Consider the following 19,040-nt stretch of genomic DNA (forward strand, 5'->3'; position numbering starts at 1 on the left):
GGTTGGTGTGTCGTGATTTGTGAAGTATTGCACACGCGCAATTCTACTTGAAATAGATGCCCGATAAGTGCCCAAAAAGTGTCATAATATGGCCGCCGAGTGGAGAGACTCGCCTAAAAGGACTTTGGGCCTACATGTTTGTCCTTCCCATATACCATCTAAATTAATTTGAGGATACCAAGTTGTCTGATAAAAGTGGCAAATTGTTGCTTTATTTTCATGCAGTTTACTGCTTCAACACTGATAAAGACCACAAAAGGTAAAAAGTCTGTTGGCAAAAGATACAATCCATGTACAATTAGTGTTTCTTATCCATACCACAACATCAAGAAAAATATAAAACAGATTGACCCCATATGATGGAAATTTAATAAATGAATATGCCTATTGACATCTATTGTAATATTTTGCAAACAATTAAAACTATGTTTGCATTTCACAACAACGGGCGTGACAACAACTACCAAAAAATATGATAATAATAATAATAATAATAATAATAATAATAATACACACTGGCATCTGGTGTACCTGAACACTGTGAAAATAAATCAATCATTACCAAAGAAATCCCTTTTCAAGTAACTAATCTTGGAATGTCTAGATGCAAATTACATTAAAAATCTCTTTCCTACATTTACTTTACCTTTATAAGTACATTTAGTGCTATTTGTGTACACTGGGGAAACTTAAATCTTCCTTTATGCTTAAAATACTGACACTAAACAAGACCTGTGCAGACACGTAACATTAATCGGGAAAGGTTTTTAGGACAAAACGTCTTACACATAATAATTCAATAGTTAAAGGTTGTATCAGCGATTGCAGGGTAATGTCACTTCTGTTGACATTCAAACAAAATAGAGCTAGCTAGCTCGCTACTCCCTCTAAATCGAAACTCTCCTAAACGGGCATCTCGTCGGTGACTGGTTGGAACACTATTCATTTTGGTTTTGAGTGGTTGGTAGTGGTAGCACTGTTGCGGTCTACTGTTTTTGTGTACAGATCTCCGAGCCTCGGCTGCCTAAAGAGACACATTTTTTTTTGACAGCCTGCTTATGGGGCGGGCAGCTAGCGGATCGTGAGGAAAGATTAGATTAATGTGATCATTTATGTTTGGGCCTGCAATCGCTGACACAACCTTTAGTAGATGACCATTAAAAGCCATCCATTTCTCTCACACACACACACACACACACACACACACACACTTCAGAACACCATGATGTTGAATTCCATGCACTTCACAGCCTTACTGTATGGTATAGCATCTGACTAAGCAGCTCTTTGGTCTGAATTGTGCAATTACACACATTCTGACATTAAACATTTAAATCACATTACTACATCTTATGGATGGTTGATATATGACTAAGTAAGGCACTTAAGTTCAATAACTGAGCAGGCAAATCCAAAAAAAAGAAACCATTCCACTAGTAATTTTGTCCTTCTTCTTGGTAACCTTGGTATCCTTCATCTTGGTATTCCTGAATACAACCATCAGTTTCTTGCCCATTCTCCTCCTTGTCGTCCTCATTTTTGGGGCAGTATTTGGGATTATAGATCTGTCGGCCTAATCCGAAGTTTTGTCCACTTTGGTTAGCTCCTTGGGCATAGCCCATCTGCAGAGACATTGTTGAGTTATCACACTTGTCAGTGCCAAGCTTCTGGTCATAGATGGCACGCCGGGTTCCTGGAGCAGTCATTCCAGCCTGCAAACAGATCAACTGATGTTATTTTGGCACAACAGGAAAAAAAGATGACATAACCTGACAACTCTCCACGAATAGTCAACATATAGTGTTTCTACCATCTCTGCAATGAAAGGTAAAGGCTAACCTGGCTGGCCCCTTTGTTGGTTCCCATTTGTAAGCTGATAGTTGAATTGTCCATAGGTGGAAGAATATGAGCTTTTGGATCATACAAATGCCTCCTGGTGCCATAAGCATTCATACCAGCTTGGCTAGCACACTTGTTTGTCCCCATCTGTAACCACACACCAAATAAGTTTGGTCAACATAGTTAACAGTTTTTAGCAATTCATAAGAATGCTCATGGATCTCATCATACAGTACCTGCAGTCCGATGACACAGTGACCAGCCTTCATCTTTTCTTCATTGAATCCTCGCTCATGTTTGTCTGCATACTTCACCCCAATGTCCACAGAGGTTTGTACTCCCTTAGTCTTGGCCTAACAGCATATAAATGTACACTAAAACATTGTGTAATCTTGATAAGCAATTCCAGCTGTTTAAAGTTATAAGTTTAAAGAGGTTTTACCATGCCAGCAAGGGCCAAGAGAGTCGTCTGAACTTGGGTCATGTTTCCACTCTCAAACAGATCATTAGCTTCAAATATATCATGAGGCTTCAATCCATACACTGTAATTGCTTTAATGAAGTTGGTCAAGTTCTCGAGCTTTAGTAAGACACAAAAAAAATCTGAGTTTCAATGATAAAGTCAATATTTTAAAACAGATGTCTGATGTCCCCCAGTCTACCGAAGTGCACATTCCAATTAACATATAGGGTATTGGCTCCTAAAACTGATGGATGCAAATGTTAGGTTTACCTGATGCCAATTCTGGGTTGAATTGTTGACCTTTTTCACAGATCCAGGCTGGAGCTTGTTGATGAGTCTAGTTGCAAGAACATTGTAAGAATTGAGGACAAACAAGGACAGCTTGCCTTCAACAAAATGTTCATAGACTATAGGCCTACTCACTCGCATAATATGACGCCATTCTTTAAACCCTTCTGAAAGTCCTCCCCAATAGATTCTCCAGTTACATCCTCAATCCAAATCCGCAACTCCTCTTCTCTCTGGGGGTCATACTTTTGTGCAATCTTGAAAAAAAGAAGCCAAGGGGAGGAGCATAACAAGGGCTTTTAAAGGCTACAGCCACAAATATCATTCCGTTTAAAAAGATTGATTGTGCACATTCATAACGTCTATCCAACACAAATTCAAGTTTGCCCATAACTAGGCTACTGAATATATTATGTCATGTTGCAGTGCAATTTGAAAAACCGCATCAATGAAGAAATCTTTCAATTTATGAAGTAGCCTAAGTTGAGGTCGCAGGGTTTAACACATCGCCTACGACGAATCTCCAAGTTGTGAAGTTAGACAAACGAATCAGTGTTAGTTTGAGTACCTCAAACAGGACTGTGATCCAGTTAATATTTTGATTGCATGACCTTTGCATTCAGGGTATTTAACTGCATGCAGAGATGTCTAAACCAGCTGATGCTCTTAAGCGCATAGGCCTACTCGAAGAATCTGAAGGTTCGTGCTGTTCCATAGGAATTTTGAGCTTAATGAAAGCCAACGCCCATGCTTTTTCGTTACTGATAAAACAACTGTACAAAGTAATATTATAATGACAAAATAGAAGAAGGATATGAGCAAATCGAAGCCTATTCACCTGGAAACGTAGCCGGTTAGTTAGCCTACTGCATTACTTTAAATCACCCTCGAAGATGCAAAAAAAAAACAAAAAAAAAAGGCCTACCCTAAAACTTTTATGAGGCAACTTACTTTTTTCTCATTAGGCCTAATCCTACTTTGTCATGTTATCCAGTGCTGCATACCTCCACTACTGATAACACAAGAAACCACTGGTTCAAATTCCCAATACCACTTACCCTACTCTTGACTTCCGCGGACAATCCATATGCTGGACCTTTGTTGAACTGAGAGCTAGTCATTTTCTCACTGAAATGTTTAACAGGCAACGAAAACACTCACTGTAGCCTATATGCCCACAGAACGGATGTAAGCCAATCTATTGCTCTAGAAACAATATATCCAACCCCAAATGTCTAAACTTCAGGTACCTCCTCTTTCTGGCTTCCAATCACAGGTCTCGTATGGAAAGTTGATCTATGCGTAAATCGATAGAGGCTCCTCCTCTCTTTTCTCTTGGCTGTGATTGATATCAAAAAGTCCATATATGGAATGGAAGTCCCAAATTCCTCTAGAGGGAGTATCCCTCCGTTTTGTTGGTGGAATTCCTCGTGCCAGACGTGCTGTATAGTCGAGGAATGTTGAGTCACATTTGGGGGTAAAAAGGATGTGCTGATGTAACCAAAATTGAATGTTCTACTATTAGCCCACCAGTCTGCTGAAAAGTTATTGACACTGATGACAAAAAAATTCACATGCAGTGTGCAAGTAAAACAAAGTACAGGTTTCTAGGCCAAGTATACTTGCGTATACAAGGGCATTTATCCCGTGAATTAACACACAGTGAGGTGAAGCACACACTAACCCGGAGCAGCGAGCTGCCTTACTACAGCGGCCCTCGGGGAGAAGTGAGGAGTTAGGTCTTGCTCAAGGGCACTGCCATTCCCACTGGTCGGGGATCGAACCGGCAAGCCCTAACCAGCAGTCCACGACTGCCCCCATGTACTAGCCAAAGTTCAAACAATACACTAAATCTGACAATTTACCTGCTGTGAACATTATTTGGCCTACTAAAGGCTAGTGGCGTAGCCCATTAGTGAAAACTACTCGCTCTTCGTGAGCCCTACTGTTAAAACGGCTGGTCATAGGGCTACATACATACATACATAACCTTGTGCCACAGACGACTGTCATAATTTAGAGTGAGTAGCCTAGGTTTGGGTGATAACCTTTTTGGCACCCACTAAACGGTTCTTACATGCATTCCCAAACATGAATGTGCATGTTCCCAAAGTAACAACTAGGGGGCACAATTGCATTTTTGAATTCTGTCCCCACAAATACAATTGGCAAAAAACATGTCCTATAATCTATTGCTGTATGTGCAAGATGGTACACACCTGACACAAAGGAACATAACTAATCAACCCATTGTAATCATGGACTTGACAAACAAACGTATACGTTTGCTTGTTACGATTTAACTGTGGTATAACAGCATTGTCTCATTAATACTACAAACATGTTTCACAACCATTCAAACAGATAGGAAAGTAACAATTTTTTTCTAAAGAAAACACAATAACAAACATTAACACCATTTGCTGTACACAACAAAAAAAATATATTATTCATAGAAAAGAGGATATTGTGAACCTTATACATACAGGCCATATATATATATATATATATATATATATATATATATATTTATATTTATTTATTTATTTTTTTTAAATAATAACAATACAAAGTTTGTATGCCTTTTTTATTTTCAAACAGATGAGTGATGTTAAACACTTAAAAGTCCCTGATCCGAAAATGATCAGACGAAGGAAAAAATATAAATAAAAACTACCGGCTTGTTGTTTATTGCAAGCTGTATTTCTCCATGTGTTTCAACTATAAACAATGACCAGTTCAATGACAGCCTTAACACGGAGCACTGGAGGGAAGGGGATATTACTCAAATCAAGTACATAGAAACAAACTAAGCAACTCTTCATCGAAAGGCACATTGGTAGGGAAGAAGGTAGCGGAGCACAGTGTTTGTAAATTGGCAGCAGATAAAATTTCAGCCACTTAAACATTGTTTTCCACAAGAAAAACTGGCATGAAAAATAATACAAGGATGGGGTAAAGTATGTTTGTATGGAGTTTCCATGTCGAAAACTTTAAATGTACAATTGTACTTTAATTCTTTGATTCAAGGGTTTTTTAGTGGTGGCTTAGTCTCAGATATCATGGCTCAATTAATTATTGACGATTCCCTGAAAACCAAAATTTCTCTCCAGATTAAAAAGCATTTCAGGACTTATGAGAGATATTAACAAGTTAACAAAGTAAAATGTATGTACAAAAATCCAGAACTGCAATCTGTTTGCACTTCAAAACAAATACGGGAAATGTTTTGAACAAAAATAAAATGTTCCCTTGAGTACCAACTAAAAGACAGCTGTCTGATCACCGTACATTCAGTGAAGCTCAATGAAGAGTGATGTCTCATAAGGCAAACAATATAAGGAATGGTAACAAGTACATTTCCAGCATATTGTTATTTTCCGGCTATTCCTGCCTATTGGATGAAATGCAGTTGCACCCTCTCCCCCCATCCCATTAAACCAAAGGACACAAGTCCATACTAAAGCCACATAACAAGGGCATGCTCAAATAACCTCAAAAAAGCATGGCTTTCCTGGAGCAGAGTTTAATCCCAACAAAAGGTTCCGGTCCTGAAACAGATCCACACATAAAGGGAAACCTATGGAATGTAGTCATCAGTTGGTGTGTTCATATGGGTAAATGTGCACAACGTTTACATGGTATGACTCACTGGCATCACCAGTAAGGATGCATGTGATTCAAGCAGGCCAGAAAAATAAAAATAAAAATAAAAACTTCATGGAGAGCTGCATACAGCTAATAAAATTCTAAATAAAAAGGTCAAATAAATAGATGCATACATGATAAGAAAAATTATAATTTATTATTTTTTTAAGTCACATAAAGCTTCTTGTAACTTCCAAACAAGTTAAATTCTTTCTGACTTGCTGGACACTTTCAGTCTTACCTGTGCTTGTCGTAATCCTTGACTGCTTTTCCCACACACCCGTGCAATAACTGGCCAACTACACCCAATCTCTGTATTTCTTTAGACCTCTTGCCTGCAATTCTAGCAGCACTTTGTAATGGAGCGCCTTTGCAAAACCATGCATGGAAAATCACAACCTGCCACCTCTGCACACTCAGCATCCCATTTCACCATTCTGATTGACAAATACAAGGGAGGCCAGAGGGGGCAACTGTGGTTGTGACATTGCCAGATCATAGTTAGTACAATCAAGGACATGTCACTTTTTCATGAAGACAAAAAAAAAAAAAAAAAAAAAGACAAGAGAGGCCCAGTTCTCTCAGTCTAGGCAGACATATGGCAAGATGTTCAATTTACCCTCATCTCCATGTGGGTCCAAGGCTATGCACTCTGTCCAATCATACCAGGTGCCCACAGTATCACAACAACCATTGACCCCTGGCCAGTGACTTGTGTTTATTCTATTAAGGTCGTCCTCAGACACGTCCCTGGTCACACCAGGCAAGTCTGATTCAGGTTTGCTGGGCACCAACACGTGGGTCTTTCTGGTCTCCTTTGTGTCGTGCTCCTCTCGTTTTAAATATTCTGTCATGAAAAAGTGAGCTCCGTGGGTCTGTGCCCCAGAGGAGGTGAGCACATTGCTCTGAATGTTAAGGTATGACTGGATAATTTCATTCCTGGACAGCTCTTTCCAGTTTGTCTGTTGGAAGGGGCTGGGGAGAGGCGCGGGGGGCTTTTGCTGATTGGGCTCAGCGGCAGGGGGTGGTGGTGGCGGCAGCGGCGGCGGCGGTTGCGGCACTGGGCTTTCTTCCTCAAAGTGGGACTCTTTTGGGGTGAGGGGTTTTATCTGACCAGTCACAGGGTCAAAGGTCAACCTTCGCTCTTTTAAGCGCACAGGCTTTGTCTTGTCCTCTAAAGGCTGCCCTTGAAGGTTGACTACATAGTCTCTAGACCTGTACTTTTTACTCCTTTTACCATCGGGGCATGAGGTCACAACTTCACATTCCCCCGCACTGGCCTCCACAGAGGTGCCGTGTCTGTGAGAGTCAGGGGCTTTATGAATATGCGAGGCTTGCAAAGAGCCCGGGGGACACTCTTGCGTTACAGTGCTGTGTTGGGGGTGGTAGGCAGGCTCTGTGGAACCATGGAAGTGCAGAGAGGGTTCGTGTCGTGTTGGAGAGCGTTCCACAGCAAAGCACTCTGTGGCCGGGGACAGTGACGACTGCAAGACGGGCGAGGGAGAGGGCACTTGAGCAGAGCTAGGCGATGGGCTGGAGAGACTCTCCTTAGGGGCGCAAGTTGAAGACCTCTTGGAGAGCATCTCCTGCGCTGCGCTGCGGGGGCTGTGGGAGGAGAAACGAGGGCTTTTGGGCTGATGCGGTCCTCCACTGCCACCTTCCAATCTGGCATGCTGCTGTAGGACTGCCGTTTTGATCAGGGACGAAGTGCTAGGCAGTTTGGTTAGCCCTGGGGAGTTAGAGTGAGGCCTAACAGCGTTGACAGGAATCTTACTGTGTCGGTCATTCTCAAGGTGCTCAGTGCGGTTTCTGTCAGAGGGCTGGAGGGTATCCCTTTCTGAAGGAGTCTCTGGGCTGCCTCCAATTCCATTGGTTGACGGTGAGGTGCAGGAAGACATCTGCTCGTATGCAGAGGTTTTAGGCATTTTTGCAGGTGGGTGGAGACTGTCCCTGTTCTCATCCTTGCGCTTGCGACTACCTGACTTCTCTGCTTTGGGAGAGTAGGTGTTGTGGATGTCATTTCGATTTTTGACCTCAGGGCCAATCTTCCCTGGTGGTGGTACAGTAAGTGGCGTGATGTCCGTTCTGCATGGGTGGGCACCACCATTAGCAGACCCTGGGGTTCCTGGAGCTGACCGTGTAGGTGTGTCATTCTGGCCTGGCTCAATAAGTTTCTGCCAGTTGCGCAAAAGTTTCTTGGCACGTTTCGCTAAATCTTCATCTTTTGTTTTTTTCCTTAAATCATTGATCAGTTTTCCTAGGCGAGTTTCCTACATGATGAGAAAAATTACAAAAATGATATACCATATATAGACAATATATAAAAGGGGGTGGGGGAATATTTGGGGAATCATACCTCAAGTGCTTCTTTGGTGATGGGAAATTTCTCCAAATTGGTGATTACATCCAATACTGCCACCATGTTGCAGATCTGAGGGCAATATCCACAAGAGTTTGACGTCAGTTTTACATTGCTCTTAAAGCTTTGCAGAAGAGATTGTTTTTTGTTTTTTTTAACAATGACACCTTAGAATTTGAATGAGTTAAAATAGACATAAGCACCTCCTCATCCTTATGAGGTCAATTGTAAGTAAGTTGTTTAAGACCACGTCTGGTGAAAATCAAGTTTTTAACCTTGTGAACATGTCTGTATGATGTCTGCTACCTTTTTAAAAAGAAGCATCATGACCAAAATAAGCAGCCGATGACATAGTCGAAGATTTCTGCTGGATTTCTACGTTTTGACCAATCACAGCACACGTGGGACAAATCAGACATGAGTGCATCATAAGGGTACAGAACCAAACCTGAGTACTTGGGATTGGGACAATTCTTCATAAAGGCGCAAACAAGCTGGCTAACAAATCAGCTACAGCAGCCATTAGCAGGTGAACAGATTGCAGAGAGAGGACAGGCCGGACAAGATAGATCCCAAATCCCAAAACAAGGAAGAATGTATACTTTAGAGGAACAGAGAAGCGATTTAGGGGTGTTATAAACTGCTTAAGTCCATCATTATGGTATGAGTCCATGGTATGAAGTAATAATAGAAGTGTTCACCACTGAAACAATAGAACCGTCACTGAACTTGAATATTCATTGGAAACCGTATGAACCTAGGAGAACGACTATCAAACATCTACTTAATGCTACTGGAATAAGCCATCACAAATTTCAGAAACGTTAACATTGCTTGGCAGACAGGAGAATGAGTTAGCCCACTTCTCCATGTATCAATATCACTGAAATACAACCCAAACACATGTTTAGATTACAACACTGTTAGAGGTCCGCCTATCGATCGCTCGACTAGCTATTCGGGCCGATTTATGGCATTTTTGCCTGAGTATATTAAGATGATTAGATTAATAGACAGGCATCTGTGGAGAGCCCGGTGTTCTTGCTGTGGAATACGTGTGATAATCAAATTGCCACTCTACCGGCAAACTCCCAGTGGACGTTGCACTATGACAATAACACAGTTGTAACTACTGGGAGAAAACGGCAAGGTTATGATTAAATATGGCATATATGTCATCATGTTTCTTTTTTTTTTTTAAATTTAAAGTATATTTTTGGGGCTTTTTGCCTTTATTTAGGACAGTGAAGAGTATATGGTATGAGTGCTGTAGCCTGTTGTGCCACAGTGCCCCGCAATGTCATGTTACTTTTAGAGAGAAAACGTGAATGACCTTAGGCTTATTTGGAACTGCATTGATAGCAAGACTTCATTCTGCTGTACAAACCAGCAGTACCCTGTAACAGGCCATAGCGCTAAATTATTAAAGACCATAGTGTTGATAAACTCCAACGTTGCAGATTGGAGCAGCTCTCACGCACACACTGCAGTTGTACCTTGTTCAGACACACACAGCTTCTGCTCTTAGTTACGATGGCAGAGAAAACTAAACATTCAAAAGTGTGATTACACTTTACTAGAGTTGATCCTGACCAGGGGTGGGTAGAGTACTGAAAATCTGTACTGAGTGCTGAAAAGTACAATTACTCCCTTCAAGTAAATATTCCCATCTGAGAAATCTACTCAAGTCAAAGAAAAAAAAGTACTTAATAATAAAGGTATTAAATGTTAATAAATTACTCAAGTAACAAGTTACATTTTTATATTTTTGATGGCCCTTTAAAAGGGATACAAAAGTATCCTTTGCGCCTGTTTGCTTTTCTCCTTCTCTGTAGGCTAATCATATAGGCAACCATATTTTAACAGCCCAATTAATATATATTTTATTTATATAATTTGACACTCTTCTGTAGGCTATCTAGTAGGGGTGTAAAGATTAACCGATACGTATCGGTATCCGTTTTTAACGTGTAAGATTCTAATTCTAAGATACGGCTACATCGATACGTGAAGCCCCGTATCGGAATAAAACTGAAATGAACCGGTCGTTATATCGATTTACTTGTTACGAATCGGTTCACAACCTTTTCTGCTCGCTCACTCTCATTTACGTTCCAAGCAGCGCGTTCATCTCACGTCCGGTTTTGAAACTATACGTGGCACGGAATTGTGGGTAATGCAGTTTGTTTTTGGCTACATTCATTGCCCAAAGTTGTCAAATGACCTCATTACCCATACATCTACTGCAACTTAAGCACGTGACAACTCGCACTCGGTCGTTTGTTTTACAGTTTTTACTCTTTTGTTTTTCAAAATCCAGCGCGAAATTAAACACTAAACAGCAACGATAGTCTGTAGAGTATAGCCTTACGTTTGATGAAGGGATTTCCTTAATGTTAAATAATAATTTGGCCCTTGCTAAAACGATGCACAAATTATTAGCCAATTATTTTGCTCATATTACCTCAGACTTGTGGCATTATAGGTTTCTGCATTAGGTCTACCGTTGGAACAAAATAAACCCAGAGAGTTCATTGATATGTAGGCCTATTTTATTCTTGTAGGCTATATGAGAAAAGGTCAAGAGTGTCTTAAGCACTGTTTTATGAATGCTTTCCATTCTTGAACTGCATCAAATTGCATCGAATCATACTGAATAATTTTTTATGAACATGTATCTTTTCTTGTATCGAATCGTGCCCATGTATCTAGATGCGAATCGTATCGTCTTTTACATGAGAGATTCACACCCCTACTATCTAGTCATAGCCAGAAAAGACATAAGTGGCTACGGATTGAAAAGCAGTCACTTTTTGGTTATAACTTCACCATACAGACAATGTAACTTAAAAACAATGGCTATATTAAGGGTAGACCTATATTTAGGCTACATATTAAGGTTTTTCATGTGACATGAGTATTAACGCTTTGTTTACCACACCCTGGTAGGCAAGGGGGACGCATTAAACCTTTTGAAGTCCTTTGTGTGAGCCTCGAAATATCGAGCAAAAAAGAAAAAGAAACCTTGCGGTCCTACACAGTCTCTGGCATTATTGCTAGTGCCCTGTGTAGTCCTCACTCAGCACAGCAAATATAAGCAACAGGCTGCGTAACACCAGTATACAAAGTTATTATCTTTTTGCAATCACTTAGGTCATGTCCAATTGGCTTGTAACAGTGTCTGTCAACAAACATAAACAAAAAACATGCTTCAGGACAGTTTTGAGCCCTGTACAATCCGGTTGTTAGTTCATGAATAGGGTGCCGATGATTCTTTTTCCGGTTGCTAGGTCATGAATAGGGTGCCGATGATTCTTTTTCCGGTTCCAACTGGGCCCAAAGTGGCTCGATTTTTTCCCACAGAAAGTAAAATAATTTCCCCCCACTATTTAGGGTACCCTACAATACAATTCTCATTGCACTGCTCATTCACTGCCTCAACCTACAATTCTATTTTTCGGAGGCCTGGACATTATCCTTGATATCATCTGGCTGTACAGCTACACTCAATTACTGTGTTAGAATCAAGTGTTTTTTATTTTATTTTAACCCTCACTAAAACAGAGGTAACAGTGACGAGGTTTACAGATTGTGAAAACAGGTTGGCCACACTAGCAAACTTTTTTTCGGACGAAGGAGCTGTTGTTGATAAATATATATTTTTTTTTTTAAAAAACATCTAGACAAACTAGATAAAAAGCCTTTCAAATGCGTAAATGACGTCATTCATTAGCAGAAAGCTAAAGTTCTGTGGGCAACAATGACCCAACCTGTAAGAAATCAAAAGGACGTAAGTACTCGTTCATTCAACTTTTGAGCTATAATCCATATTGACCTTGCAGAAACCAAAATGAAATCTTCGATTTTTCATTGACAACCAGGTGTAAGAGACAAATGTAGCCGTCTAGCTCCATAGGCCCCCATTGTTTTTGCACTTATTTGTGATTGCCCCTAGCGGAACAGATTGCAAGTACAGTGGAGTTCATAGGGAGTGAAAGGGCTCTCCGTAAACAGGCTCTGGCCGTACCATTAAGCTAACCAAGTAGTTGATGTGAAAATACTTGTGATTCCCAAATCTAGCTAATGTTAGTACCTAATTGCCTATTACAGTTGGTGACTGGATGTCTAGCGATTTGCTTTGCAGTGTCCCATAACAACTCCTGCCTGCTCTCTTCTTAATTGTTTAATTTACCTTACTTTTCAATTTCATTTGTGAATCAATCCCCTACACCAGTGCCTGTTTACTAGCCTGTTTTCCCCCAAACTCAGTCACTTTCTGAGAAAGATCTGGAAACGCACCACTGGTGCATGTTTCTGATCATAGCATTCTAAAGACCAATTTACACCAAAGAGTCACACGGAACGAGCTGCACCAGATCAACTAGCAACGTGCTGCAACACATGTTCTAAAAGCCTGGGGATTCACACCAGTGCAACAACTCGCAATAGCACCAATGTTTCCACACCAACCCCTTTGTTACACTGCACATTGTAGCCAGATTTGAACTAGCTAGCTGGCTAGTTAGCCAGCAAAGTTATTCACATATTTACACCGAACCGTTTAGGTACAGGACGTTAAGTTCAATACAGACGTGTACCGAATGAAGTCTTTAAAGTAATAAACAGTAGGCTTTTCTGCATGCAGGCCATGTTTCAAATTCGAGTTCCCCACAAACAAAAAAAAAACATTTGCAATATCGTCAGTGAACGTTAGGCTAGTAGCCTAGTACTTACAGGCTTACTGTACCAATAATTAACTGAACCGTGACTTTGAATTGTGATTTTTGTGTACCGTTACACCCCTAATGTCTAGCTTAAAATATACCAGAACAAATGCATAATTAATGATTGGTAATATATTGACAGACATTAGATTGACAGACATTTTAGTAAATGCATGAGTAAATGCAATACTATTTAGTCAGCCATCAATATCTTTGATGCATATTCCTAAATGATTAGGTGTGGTATGGTGAACGATGATTAGGTGTGGTATGGTGAACATGATGGCGAACCATCATGGCTGAGTGGTGGTGGTGATGACGGAGAGGGATACATGTGCCAGTGCCGCTAAAGCAATAAATCACAAGCAATTAAGTAAACAAGGGTCTACTTCAAACTGCTAAAGCAATAAATCACAAGCAATGAAGTAAACAAAGGTCTACTTCAAACTGCTAAAGGCCGAACATGTAACAAAAATGGTCATTCCACTACTCATATCTGCCTCAATCTCTGGTCTTTACTTTTGATGGCTGCACACAAACAGAGCTACACTAATTAGCCTACTCTTTTAGAGTAAAGTTTCTTTAGCCTCGCTGAAAAGGTGATGGTGGAAAGGTTCACAGTTTGTGAAAACAGGATGTTTCTTCTAATTTGGAAGAAAGAGCGGTATAGGGCCCGGAAATTACTCATGATGTTAAACTTAACAACTGGATTGACCCTTTGTCAAGTCACGCCTTCCTATGTTACTGTTGCTAGGTTAGACAAAGAAAAGGGTCTATTCCCGTAGAAAAAGATTGAAAACCTGTAGACTTAGTGGGCATTTTCACTCGCAATTCTGATTCTTGAAAAACATGAAAAATGTATAATCCCATTTATAGTTCAGGCAACAAATGTCACTCAACAAAATATAATGTAAAAGTAACAATTTCTGTCTGCTGGGGTGTCATGGAGCTTGTTGCATACATAAAAAAAATTTGAAAACACCACAGGCGTTATTGCGTACTCTGGATATAAATTCAAAGTCCTACTGGAGTTCGAGTTCTTTTGTGTGTTGCCATGGTGACGGTTTGTCTCTTAACTTTTGTTTTGCGGTGTGATGTAACATTAATGTTCACAGTTATAGAAACTAGTTGACGTTCTATCGGACAATTTGACACTGATGCTGGACTATGAAAGCTTACAGCTCCAGCGACATCTGTCGGCAGCAATTTGTTTTTGTCGAGCAACACTCATCGCTTGGACTATAAATTGGCCTTAAAGGAGAAATCCGGCGAGTTTTCACATAGATCTCCGTTTCTCGAGGTCACTGAGTACTGTTCGTACAAAACAAAAAACCCGAAAACAGTCAATTTTACCTAGCTCAAGTTGCTACAGCCAGGAGGCTACAGCGCTACACTCTGGAGGCATGTCTGGGAGCTCCCATTTACATGCCCACAGAGTGTAGCGCTTTAGCTGCCTAGCCGTATTAGCTGCTGGCTGTAACAACTCAAGGTAGGTAAAATCAATTGTTTTTTTTCTTTTCGTACTGACAGTACTCGTTGACCTCGAGAAGCAAAGATCTATGTGAAAACTCAACCGCAAGTATATAAGCAACGGTAACCATGGGTGAGTCAGCAGACAAGCAGACCGATCAGAAGGCCAAAGGCCAACTTAGCTAACATTCCTAATCATTGAGGCACCCTGACAACTTCAACAAGAGACACCATGCTATGACATGCAAACGTGCTTTGAACTGAAACTAAATTAATTAACAAACCCAAGGTGGAATATATCAGAACACCTGAAATATCACCATTCACTGACAATTATCTGGTTGAAAACATAGCCTACGTTTTAAAACAACTCAAGCTGACAGGTGCAAGACAAAAGATAAGAGTCCCTATTGTCTATAAATTACATCTACAATATACAATATATTTTAAAACAAATAGAGAGCCTGCCATGTCACCATTACTCTAAACCTCTACCTCTTTTTCCCCCAGCCCTTCACATACATATAACTTTTTGACAGACATCATTGCTGAACACCTGGAGAGAAGATAAATCTTTAGTTGGCATGTGACATCAGGAAGTAAATGCCATGGTTAGAGGAAAGTGTCAGATACTGAGTGGAAAAGGCCAATTAAACTACCACTTCAGAAAGACCTGTTAAAGCAATGGTTCGTAGTAATTTCACCCTAGGGTCCTTTGCACCATGACCCCAAGCCAAACACCCTCCCAGAACCTGGCAGGAAGCGATTACATCAACGTTTTTTGGTATATCCAGTTTTTAATATTTTTTTCCCTTAGTGTTTACAACTCAGTGTTAACTAATAATTGTTGCAAACTGGTACTACGAACAAAATATTAGTGCATTCCTGGATCTACATCCTTATGCATGCTTCCTGCCAGGACTTTTACAGGCTTTTCCCAAATCACAGAAGTAACGTTGACGCAGCGGTATAGTAGCATCCATCAGGCAAGTGTTATTTAAATAAACTCCTGGTGTATTTACAAACTTTTCAATGCCTCGTTTTATGAATAAAGAACATAGTTGTACTACTGTAGAAGTTTCGTACCATTCAGGGCATTATTAGTGGGGTAATTTACGAGATAAAAGTTGGTACCATTACGACTGCAGAAACTCATTAGTTTCTGACAGCGCTACTCGACCAGGGATCGACCAAGGGAAAACAGGTTCTGGGAGGGTGTTTGGCTCGGGGTCATGGTGCAAAGGACCCTAGGGTGAAATTACTCCGAACCATCGCTTTAAATGCCTAATGCGTGATGTTACAGGTCTATTATTACTGTTTTCTAATCCAGGTCAGCAGGTAAGCCTACTGTTCCCATCTAATAAGCCTGATTATTGCCAGAATTGTTCATAGTTGACATGTCACCACACTATGTAATAGTGGCGCAAACCAAGGGGTACAAATATTTGGCATATGTTCATTTAAAAAAATCAGTTGACCAAGCCACAAGGGGCATCCAGATCAAACATTGATAACTAACCTAGGGCATATAATGTAAGACATTCTGTGAGATGCAAAAGATAGAGGTTAAACAGATTCTGGCTGCTTGGTAGACATCTAACCATAGCTAACTTAGAACAAATGATGTGTCCATCAGGTTCTTAGTATTCTGATAGGGTTTTGGTGAGCAGCGGCGACTGCTGCTGTTAAGAGCCGACTGCCATTGTCAACCCTCTTAGCAGTACTCAGTTGCCGCCTGGCTATTTATATGTACTTCCTGGTGTCACATGAAAAAATAATCTCTTACAGAGGACCCAAGCCAAAAACTTCACTTCTGATTGGTTCTAGTGTACGACTGAGAAACTTCAGGCATCATGTCATTACAATAATAGCTGTTCGAAGAGTAATTTACAACAAAGACGTGTATCTGGGCAATTTAAACAAATCCTATATTAACATCTCAATTTAAGAAGTGCATAGATCAAGGGCAACACATTGCTGAATCAGGAAATAAAAAACTTGAGGAACATAGCATGTTCAGGAATGAGTTAAGCAGACCAGACGTGCTGGTCTGGTGGAATCTTATGAACTGTCTAGGCAAGTACGCTTACCCATGAACTATTTGACAGGACTTTCACTATTAACGGTAAGCCACTGGCCACATTTCAGTAACGTTAGCGTGACAGCAGGTGTTTTTTTAAACCCATCGACCATATAACATGCTTAATTTAAAATATAGTTACATCATTGCCTTGTGTACACAAACGCAATATCCACAGGATGTTTACCCTCAGCATGGATGGCAAACGATAACGTACCGTTAAGTTTTGTGTTTAGCTAAGCTAGTTAGCTGACTATACATAACAATGTATGTCACTGTTGCAAGAAATGCTAACCAGTCAAATTGAGCTAGCCTTCGGTAGAAAATCAAACCAAGGATCTATATTGGCGTTCTTCTTTTGAAGGTGTGATACTTTATCAAACGTTAACTAAGTTTTAAATGCACGATAAAGGATGTTATTTGCTAACTGATACAAGATTGTTGATTTGGTGGAACGTAAAGCGCAACGTTAGCTAGCTGCTGCTGCTACTACTACTACTACTACTAGCAATTAGCCTAGTTGGTGTGTTTTTCTTTGCGAGTTCGTTGCAAGAAAAGTGATGGTCCACTTGTCAGTCACTTTACGACCTACACCCGAGGAGGTTTACATATTAAACGCTGACGTTAACGTGACTTCAACCAATGCGAGTCTCACGCCAATTGTCCTAGTAGTCTGACAAGCCATGGTACTTTATTAAGTCTAGCTAACACAAGAGTTCCTGAGGAGAGAAAGTCTGTTAGCTAGCTACCTGGCTAGAGACTGCTCGCTGGATATTTGACAATGCTGAACCACTTAGCTTCCATTGGCTAGTTAGCAGCCAAGTTCTAAGCCAGCTAACTCGAGAGAGCTAATGTTAGCTTGTTGGTTCGACGTGTAAAAGCAACGTTAACACCCTTGGTGGGCGCTTGGTTAAGTATGCCTATTTGGCAATTGAACAATTTACTTTTCAAAATAAGGGGTTTATGACGGTCACATTCTCACAATTCTTACATTGCTCTGGCTATCGATGGCCTGCAGCAGCCGGTCTCTCATCTGCTGCGGGGTTGCTGGGGCCGTTGTCATTGCCTGGTCGAAACGAATCGACGGACGGGGAGGAATCCTCCGAATTGAAGGGTGAAAGGCTTGATCAAAGTCACACACCTTTCGGAAGATGAAAACGAAACCTGAACCACATGTTTCTGGTGTGTCTGCTCGATTGTGGGTTTGTAAATGTATAAGGCAACAAAATCGAAATTCAACGTGATCTCACTGCCTCATCGCGCTCACCACCAGTCTGATTTCATGGAATAAACTGGATCAGAACTGTTTCCTCAAAGCATTATGGGAAAAAATAGACGTCATAATTTGTGCGTAGACGTTTGCGTCGACGTCACTGTGTTCTGTACAAGTGAACAAAATCCTAGGGCCATCCACCATAAACACTGAATATATTGGAGATAAGAAGAATCATTTGAAAGTTTGACAATATTTTGCACATTAAAAAGCTAAATATCTCATGAATATATAGTTACTGAATTAGACTTGGTTTGGGGGTTGGATTATTTCAGCTTTAATGGTAAAGCATTTGGCGATAAAACATTTGAATGAATTAAGATTGAGGAATGAAGCATTATGGACAGCTTATACAATTAAATGTGCAGACCTATAACAATAACAAACATCAGATGGAAACAAGGAGTGAGCTACTATAATTGTTCTTTTCTTATTAGGCCTACCACAACCATCACCTTCTTGACAATTATAACTAACAACTACTACTACTTACAATAACAACAACAATAATGATAATAATAGTAATAATAATGTTGATGATGATGTCATAATGACAAATGTCATAGAATGAGAAATATTGCTTTATTAAAAGAAAAACAAATAAAAAAATCAAGTTAATGGTATAGTCTATACCATAATGCTGGAAGGGACATTCCACCACCACGGTAAGCCCCCCCCCCCAATTTATGTTGCTACCTAAACATATGGTTGTGCACATGGACCATGGTCAGTGCTGTTTTAAAACATACTTTATAAATATATCCTTAATCCCAAAGCTTAATATCTGAAATGTTATAGTGTAGGTCATCGCTCCACTGCCAAATTGTGGTTCAATATACTGTATGCTCAAAGAAGATTGTCATACATTATTTTTTGTGCTCTTATGCCATCACATA

General features: G+C 40.3%; 2 protein-coding genes across 3 annotated transcripts; both read right to left on the reverse strand.

Annotated features, from left to right (window-relative positions):
- Positions 1-185: 185 nt before the first annotated feature.
- cnn2 (calponin 2) lies at positions 186-3,807 on the reverse strand. Its single transcript, XM_042087590.1, has 7 exons — positions 3,649-3,807; positions 2,726-2,847; positions 2,573-2,639; positions 2,282-2,419; positions 2,076-2,192; positions 1,840-1,986; positions 186-1,712 (listed from the first exon to the last, which is right to left on the reverse strand). The coding sequence occupies exons 1-7, from the start codon at positions 3,709-3,711 to the stop codon at positions 1,434-1,436; spliced, it is 933 nt and encodes a 310-aa protein (XP_041943524.1). The 5' UTR covers positions 3,712-3,807; the 3' UTR covers positions 186-1,433.
- Positions 3,808-6,373: 2,566 nt separating this feature from the next.
- On the reverse strand, positions 6,374-18,158 carry crsp7 (cofactor required for Sp1 transcriptional activation, subunit 7). 2 transcript variants are annotated; one of them, XM_042087571.1, is made up of 3 exons: positions 17,863-18,158; positions 8,595-8,669; positions 6,374-8,508 (listed from the first exon to the last, which is right to left on the reverse strand). In XM_042087571.1, the coding sequence occupies exons 1-3, from the start codon at positions 17,932-17,934 to the stop codon at positions 6,820-6,822; spliced, it is 1,836 nt and encodes a 611-aa protein (XP_041943505.1). In that variant the 5' UTR covers positions 17,935-18,158; the 3' UTR covers positions 6,374-6,819. The 2 variants fall into 2 exon arrangements, with proteins under 2 accessions (XP_041943505.1, XP_041943514.1); XM_042087580.1 differs by lacking the exon at positions 17,863-18,158 and adding an exon at positions 8,904-9,492.
- Between the last annotated feature and the right edge of the window lie 882 nt (positions 18,159-19,040).

This window comes from Alosa sapidissima, chromosome 1 (genome assembly GCF_018492685.1).
Source record: "Alosa sapidissima isolate fAloSap1 chromosome 1, fAloSap1.pri, whole genome shotgun sequence".
Taxonomy (NCBI): Eukaryota; Metazoa; Chordata; class Actinopteri; order Clupeiformes; family Clupeidae; genus Alosa; species Alosa sapidissima.

Coding starts and splice junctions, on each gene's coding strand:
- cnn2 (XM_042087590.1), bottom strand. CDS start 3,711: ATGACTAGCTCTCAGTTCAACAAAGGTCCAGCATATGGATTGTCCGCG. Junction 2,848..3,648: donor CCGCGGAAGTCAAGAGTAGG/GTAAGTGGTATT, acceptor CTTTTTTTCAAG/ATTGCACAAAAGTATGACCC. Junction 1,713..1,839: donor CCAACAAAGGGGCCAGCCAG/GTTAGCCTTTAC, acceptor ATCTGTTTGCAG/GCTGGAATGACTGCTCCAGG.
- crsp7 (XM_042087571.1), bottom strand. CDS start 17,934: ATGACAACGGCCCCAGCAACCCCGCAGCAGATGAGAGACCGGCTGCTG. Junction 8,670..17,862: donor CCATCGATAGCCAGAGCAAT/GTAAGAATTGTG, acceptor TATTGCCCTCAG/ATCTGCAACATGGTGGCAGT. Junction 8,509..8,594: donor TCACCAAAGAAGCACTTGAG/GTATGATTCCCC, acceptor CTCATCATGTAG/GAAACTCGCCTAGGAAAACT.